Genomic DNA, 7,796 nt, shown 5'->3' with positions numbered 1-7,796 from the left:
TGTGGTCTATGACATAGAGTCCTTGGGTGAAGCAGTATATTCTCTTCTTCTCCATTTTCTTTTCTTGTAAAACTTTTATTAAAATAAGATGCACTGAACAAAGCAGAGAGATTTTTGCTGTGAGTTTACACAGCTCCTACAAATCTGCTGGTGATCAGCCTCAAGAATCACGCTGATGTCGTCTGTACAAGAGCTATGCATCTTGCCTATTCCTTTTGCCTGTGGCTCTTCTTCCCTTTTCGGATTTAACAGGCTCTTTTATTGCCCCCAGCTCCTCTCCCACAGAGGATGAGTGTGATGGGTACTGAGCATCACAACCCTGCTTCCACAGGAAGGTCTGGATTCCCTCTGGGATTTGCATTAATGCTGGCACTGAATCCCACACCCATGGGAGCATCTTTCCTTTGGTAAACTGGTTCTAAATTTTGCCCCCACCCAAAAGAACACAATACACACACACCACACACTGCACAGGTCATGAGAAAACAAAAGAAATGCCAAGGCAGTTTATTTACAATTGTTGTATACAAAAAAAGGACAGCTCGTGTCACAGCTAGAACAGCCCCTTCCATCTCCTTCACTCACTGCCTTCTCCCACATTCCCATTTTTGACAGCCCCTCCAGGCTCAAGGCTGGCCCCATCCCGGCTCCAGGGTTGGGGAAAGAATCTCATGGCAAGAGAAAAGACATGGCTCCCCCTGGATCTGAATCAGTGCTAGGAGAACCTTATCTGGCCATAGAGGAGACTGAGACCTTGGTTTGGAGCAGGGTTAGAGGTGCCAGGGTCAGGCTGCATTTTGGGTGTATCCCATCCCTGCTTTCCAGCGTGGGGTCATAGAATCATAGCATGGTTTAGGTTGGAGGGGACCTTAAAGATCATCCAGTTCCAACCTTCTGCCTTGGGCAGTGCTGCCACCCACCAAATCAGGCTGCCCTGGGCTCCTTCCAGCCTGGCCTTGAGTGCCTCCAGGGATGAGGCACCCATAGCTTCTCTGGGCAGCCTATGCCAGTGTTGGTCCTTTTTGCCTCTTGTTTTTTTTTTTTGTTCTATCGCAGCTTCCACAACCTTGCCCAGTTTCCCTCTCCTGCTCCAACCCTCCCTGTTCAAACACCCATTTAAGCTGCTGACTCTGAAAGCTGACGGCTTTCCTGCTGCCCTAAAGCAGAAAAGGGGATTTCATCCAAGAGTGCCCGAGAAGATGAGCCTTGGGAGATCTCTTACAAAATCCAGCAGCTCTTTGGGAAGTCATGGGGCTTTCCAAATTCACCCTTGGAAAGGATCATCCTGCAGCCAAGTAAAGCCTTTGGACTCCCTCCACGGAGGGCTCTCCTCGCCCCCATCCCCGAAACAGTGCCGTGAGGTCTGCGGGGCTGTAAGCTCCAAATCCAGGCCATGAAGATGAGGTGGGATGGAGAAAGGAGGGTCACTGAGAGATGCCATTGCCCCACTGGGGTGGGACAGAGGAGAATCACAGCTGGAGGGGCTCTTGCCTGCCCAGCACCAAACGAAAGTCACACACAATGCACATTCCCCCTTCCCCTCCCCACCCACTCCATCCCCACTTCTCTGGTCCCAGGTTGGATCCTTCCGACCTCCTGGACGGGCGGCGCTGATGGACCCCATGAAGACGTCTGCCTCGAGTCCCACCCGTCCGCTCACCTCCCTCCCCACCCTCCCCAAAACGACTAGGATGGCTTCACTGGTCAACTCTGTACATTCACAAACAACAAAAGCAGAGGGACGTCCCTTTCCGCCGGCCGGCCCGGTGCTGCGGCAGCCTCCACACCTCCCGGAGCTGTCAGTCCAAGCATCGCCTCTTTACCTGGAGGCCTCTTCCTTGAGCTCCTTGTTTTTCCTCACTTCTTCCGCATGTTTGTCCTGTGGGGAGGTGGGAGGGAAGGAGGGACGTGTTAGATCGCCCGACTTCGGGCCGGCGGCTTCGCAGGGGTTTCGAAGGCACGAGGTTCGTCCCCGCGGGGACACCGGTGGGTCAACAGCGTCCTCTCCTCCCCCAGGGTGTTTTAAGGACGGTGGAGGCACTCAGGGACAGACAGAACGATTGTCCTTGCCCTCTATCTAGGAGGTAGACGTCCACCAGACAAGATGGAGCGGGAACCCCGAGGAGATGGGGCGAGCTCGGATTGTCCGCCATTATCTCGTACTCTCTGCCTCTGACCCAAGGCTGGCTGAGGAGCTTGGAGAAGGGCACTGGGTGGGCTCCGTGCAGAAGGAATGGTTTGGAGGGAGCTGGAGGTGGTGAGGGTGGGACCTTCCGTGCGGAGGTTGGGAGCAGACCTGCTTCAGGGAGAGAGAGGAGGTGTCTGCTCACACCGGCAGGGTGGGAGCACCTCCGACATGGCGGCATGGCCCCTCCAGCTCCCACCAGTACATCGGGCTCGCAGTGTCCCCATGCGTGACCCCCCACCCCGGGTGGGATGTGGTATTGGGGTAGAAGAAGAGGCCCCCCATTGGTGGTGCCCCCAGGGGTTAGCGTCACATCAAGAGCCATGTATCCCACCCCTGCTCTCCAGCGTGGGGTCATAGAACCAAAGAATGGCTTAGATTGGAGCGGACCTTAAAGATCATGTAGTTCCAACCCCTTTTCATGGGCAGGGCTGCCAACCAGTAGATCAGGATGCCCAGGGCCCCATCCAACCTGAGCTGGTCCTGCGGCACCCTCCTGTCCCTGTGCATCCCCCCTCCATCCTTGCAAGACCCTCACCTTTTCCTGTAAGCGCTCCAGCATGGCTGCTAAATGGGCCTCGCGGTTCTCTTTGTTGGACTCCATCTTCTGCGCCAGCTTCTCCTTGGCCATTTTGATGAAGTTGTTGTTTTCCTCAATGGCCTTTTGGATGACCTCCCGCTCGTGCTCCCGCTTCTCTGCCAGGTGCTTCAACAGCTCGGCCTCTTGGTACTGTGCAGACAAAACCGTGGCCATGTGGACCACAGGGACCATAGGTTCCTTCCCGTCCCAGCTGAAAATGTCCCCTCCAAACTAAGTGATGGCCCCAAAGTGGGCTGTGCCATGGGAGTGAGAACCCCAAGTGCGAGGCTGTGTGTCCCCGTGGCACATCCCTATGCTGCCGTGCTGAGGAAGACCCCTTGCGCCTACCTTCCTCCTCTCCTCTGCTGCCTCTAGCTTCTTCTGGATCTCCTCCAGTGATGGGTCGCGCCGCCGGGGCAGTGAGGCATTGAACTCAGGAATGCCATCGAATGATGGGGGCTTCAGGATGACCTCGAAAGATTGCCCCGAGGTGCGCTTGTTGAGTTCAATGACTTCCATGTCGGAGATGACACACCAAGTGAGGTCTACCGTGTCTGCTGGAAGAGGGACTTGGTGTGACCTCCAGCATTGGCACATCCCACCCTCTGCCTCCCATGCCCTGCGTGATGAACAGACAGAGAGCAGCCCTGCAGGGAAAAACCTGGGGAGGCTGGTTGATGAAATGGACTGCCTGTGTTGGAGCCAGGCCAGAGGAGGGCCACAAAAATGATCAGAAACCTGGAGCACCTCTTCTATGAAGAGGGGTTGAGAGAACTGGGGCTGCTCAGCCCCAAGAAAAGAAAGCTCCAGGGAGACCTAATAGCAGCTTTCCAGTACCCAAAGGGGGCTTATGGGAAAGATGTAGGCTTTTTGCCTGTAGTGACAGGACAAGGTGCAATGGCTTTAAATAGAAATGGGGTAGATTTAGACTGGAAATAAGGAGGCTGGTGAGGCACTGGTCCGTATGTACCAGAAAAGTTGTGGGTTTTCCATCACTTGAAGAGTTCAAGGTTGGATTGGATGGGGATTTGAGCAACGTGCTCCAGTGAAAGATGTCTGTGTCTATGCAAGAGAGATTGGACAGTATCCCTTTGGCCCAAAATGATTCTTTATCTTTGGATAAGCATTCTACATGCCACCACCTTCCCATCTCTCCATGGTTTTCAAGCAAGACCCATACCCCAAATGCATCCCATATTTCCACCCTCTATCCTGTGAGCTGCGGCAGGGAGCCCAGCCTACCCATTGGGTCCTACCTTCATATGTGTATGCTGGTTTGTTCAGGGGGTCTGAGAGGAAGCAGGAACAGAAGAGGGAGACGAGAGGCAGCTCCTTCATCTTCTCTTTGTAAGCTGGGGAGAGATGGTGGGAGTGGGGTCAGGATGTGGGAGTCTTGCCATTTGCCTGGGATGGGGATGGTGGCTGGCATTGGAGTTTGCCCAGATGTTGCCAACAGGCTGATGCAGGAGGGATAAACAAGGTATGTAAATGCATTGTGTAATGGGGAAACCGAGGCACTCAGTGATGGGGTTCTTTTCTCAAAACAGGAAACATCTGTCCTGGTGTGTTAACCGCACATGTGACCCCTTGCCTGGCACTTCTGGGATGCCATCAACACCCCAGGGCAGGGATTAATCCAGGGCAGGACCATTTCTGGGTGGTCTGGATGAGGCCCTGGTCAGATGAGGGGATCAGGGGATGCTCCAAAATGGAGTGGATGTCTGGATTGGGTACACAAAACCGTGTTGTCCCTTGTTCCCACACATGGCCCCATGACATACCGGCTAGAGTCATGGCTTGGCAATCCTTGAGTGTCTGCAGCAACAACAGTTCTGAGGCCTGGAGATGGAAAGAGGCAGGATCAGTGCAAGGGATCCAGGGTTGGGGGACATCACTCTTCCCTATCCTCTCACCCTGGGACAGCTGCACACTGATACCGTGCCACGTGTTTACTCTGGGTTCTGAGGGGGGCACGTACTGGTGAGATCAAATGGGCACATACTGGTGAGATGGGGTGGGTACATCATGATAAGATAGGATTGGTATATGGTGGAGAGGTGGGATTAGCACATCCCGATAAGGTGGGGTGTGCACATCTTGGTGAGATTGGATGGACATATCATGATGGGATGTGATGAGCACACATTGGTGAGATGGGATGAGTACATCATGGTGAGATGGGATGAGCACACACTGGTGAGATGGGATGGGCAGCTCCTTATGAGATGGGACTGGAACATACTGGTAAAATGGATTGAGCACACATTGGTGAGACGGGATGGGCACATCCTGGTGAGATGAGGTGCCAACACACTGGTCAGATATGATGGATACCCAGTGATGGAGTGGTATGATCTGAGGGACACTCAAATGATGGACACACACTGGTTTGCTGTGATGGTCTCATGCTGTTGGAATGGGTATCTAATGGTGTGATGTGACGTGTAAACACCACTATAGTAAGCACAGGGGCTGTGGATGTGATGGACACACACTGATGGCAGCAGCCAACACAGTGCTTTGAGCATGCATAGTCCCTCCCTGCTCCACACTGCCCGATATTTGCACAACCACACGTGTGCCCATGCGTGACTGTGCTGTGACCAGCATGCACCCACCCACCCACAGCCCACCACAAACAAGTGCAAGCATTATGCACAGCCTCTGCTGGTGCACAAGCTGAGGCTGTGCCATACCCCACGACCTTATGCATCCTTCTACAAAATGGGAGCTCATATCTATGGATTTCCAGCAACCTCCCTGCAGATGCCCTGATCCTTCTCATCCTGTATTATCCCAGAAAGTCTTGACCCCTCCCATCCCACTGGGATCCTACACAATATTCTCTTTCCTTTAGATTTTGTAATCAACCTGGCTGCTGCGTGGCAATGCTGCTGGGAGGGGGGGGAAACTGGAATGGTGTGGTGGCAGCCTGCAGGAGCACATTGACTGCAGATGCTCTCCTCTTTCCGGTGACCCTTGGAGCCAGGGCTGTTCTGATGTGGGGTTACCCACAGGTGTGACCCCTCTGAGGGCTTTCCCCATTGCCTTCCCATAGAGTTTGGCTTTGAGCAGCTGTTGCCCAGCACGGTGCCAAGGCGGGGTGGGGATGCTCTGATGTGCTCACACGAGGCTGTGCATGGAGATATGACAGCCTGGAGGAAAGAATTTGCCATGCTCCTGCCTACAAGCCTCCCATTTTTCCCCCAGGTCTTCATTTTGCCTGGGCTTTTATTGGGAACATGGTTGTATTTGGGCTCCAGAAATCCATTTTCTAGACCTGAATTTTATCTCCCAGATAAAATTCATCCATCGCCTATCAGATCCCAGGGAGGAGACTGAGGTCCATCCCTGTGCACGATGCCAGCTGGATCAAGCACCCATTGGGGCATTCGGAGGATTCCCCCATTCCCAGAGGAGCTGGGTGTGGCTGGAGCCCTGCTGCGGGTCACCTCTACCAGCTTCCTGCCATCATCAATAATTCAGTTACTATTGCCCTCTGGGTGCCTATGGGCACATCTGGGCACAGCTGGGGGCTGTGGGGTGGGGGTGAGGCTGGATGGATGCTGCAGAGCACCATCCAAGTGTGACTGCGTCAGGGGAGCGGGGAGCATGGGAAAAGCCTTGGGATTAAAAGCAGGGTGTGGGGCAGGGGGGTTCCAGGCTGTAAGGACTGGGGGGGCTGCTTCTTGCTGTATGACTGGAGGAGGTTTGCCTTACTGGGGATGCTGAGCCTGCTGAGGTGAGGGCACAAGTGTGGAAATGATCAAACCCCCTCTTCCACGACCCCTCCCCAAACTTTTCAAGGCATTTTTTTTCCAGAAACTAACCCCCCAATACATCCATCCAAAGCTATGCATCCATCCAGAGCAACATTCATCCGAAGCAGTACATCCGACATCCAACCCCCATCCATCCATCCATCCATCCATCCATCCAACTCCATCCATCCATCCAATCCCATCCATCCATCTGACCTCATCCATCCAACTCCATCCGTTCATCCAACTCCATGCATCCACTCAATCCCAGTGCATACATTCAACCACATCCACCCATCCGACTCCATATACATATCCAGCCCCATCCATCTATCCGACTCTATCCGTTCAACTCCCTACGTCCATCCAACTCCATCCATCCAGTCCCAATACACGTATCTCACCCCATCCACCCATCCAACCCCGTCCTCCCATCTGACTGTCTGTCCGTCCATCCGTCCATCTGTCCATCCATTCATCCATCCAACTCCAGTACATATATCCTACTCCAAATGTCCATCCAAAGCAGTGTACCCATCCAACCCCACATGCACCTATCCAATCCCATACACACACCCAAACCCATACCTCCATCCTGTTCCACGCATCCATTTCACCTCCTCATCCACAAAACACACCCCACCCATAAGACCCCCCCCTCCCCTCCCCATACATCTATCTAAGCAATACATCCATCGGACCCCTCAGACACATATCCAACTCCAATACATCCGTCTGACCCCCTCCCCAAGAAAACAACCCCCCCCATCCATCAGACCCCCCACCCCCCCAAGCATCCATCCATCCATCCGCCTGCTGCACTCACCGCACTGTCGGTGCCTGCGCTGCCTCCCCGTGCTCTCCAGGCTCTTTAACGTGGGCGCGGGGGTCTGCACTGAGCCTCCCCCCCCCCGGGGGGGGCCCATCGCCCTATGACATCACCTCCCCGGCCGGGGATTGGAGCAGCATTCAATCGCTCTGATTGGATCCGATCTGTGCGAACCCGGGAGCAGCACGGTGATGTCACAGCCCGGCAGCTATTTTCAGGGATTGGGGATGGGAAAAAAAAAAAAAAAAAAAAAAGAAGGGGAGACTGAAAAAAAAAAATAGAAAAAGAATTGAAAATAAAAAAATGAAAAAAATGGTGAAAAAAAATAATGGTAGGGAGGCTAGGTGGCAAAAATGCCCCCAAATGGGATTTTTTTTTTTCTGTGCGAGCAGTGGTGGTGATGTTGCTGTCACCCAATGGGGGTCCCAGTGTGTGCTGGGG

At 53.7% G+C, this 7,796-nt stretch overlaps 1 protein-coding gene across 4 annotated transcripts; it reads right to left on the bottom strand.

Annotated features, from left to right (window-relative positions):
• Nucleotides 1–475: 475 nt before the first annotated feature.
• STMN4 (stathmin 4) lies at nt 476–7,466 on the bottom strand. 4 transcript variants are annotated; one of them, XM_031603928.2, is made up of 6 exons: nt 7,353–7,466; nt 4,547–4,604; nt 4,022–4,117; nt 3,114–3,322; nt 2,724–2,915; nt 476–1,879 (listed from the first exon to the last, which is right to left on the bottom strand). In XM_031603928.2, exons 2-6 carry the CDS (start codon nt 4,557–4,559, stop codon nt 1,820–1,822), a joined length of 570 nt encoding a protein of 189 aa, XP_031459788.1. In that variant the 5' UTR covers nt 4,560–4,604; nt 7,353–7,466; the 3' UTR covers nt 476–1,819. The 4 variants fall into 4 exon arrangements, with proteins under 4 accessions (XP_031459788.1, XP_031459790.1, XP_031459786.1 ...); XM_031603930.2 differs by having other exon boundaries at nt 3,114–3,319; XM_031603926.2 differs by lacking the exon at nt 476–1,879 and adding an exon at nt 1,886–2,296.
• Nucleotides 7,467–7,796: the final 330 nt, after the last annotated feature.

Source organism: Phasianus colchicus, chromosome 2 (genome assembly GCF_987193195.1).
Source record: "Phasianus colchicus chromosome 2, bPhaCol1.hap1.1, whole genome shotgun sequence".
Taxonomy (NCBI): Eukaryota; Metazoa; Chordata; class Aves; order Galliformes; family Phasianidae; genus Phasianus; species Phasianus colchicus.
This window is presented reverse-complemented; position numbering and strand designations above follow the sequence as displayed.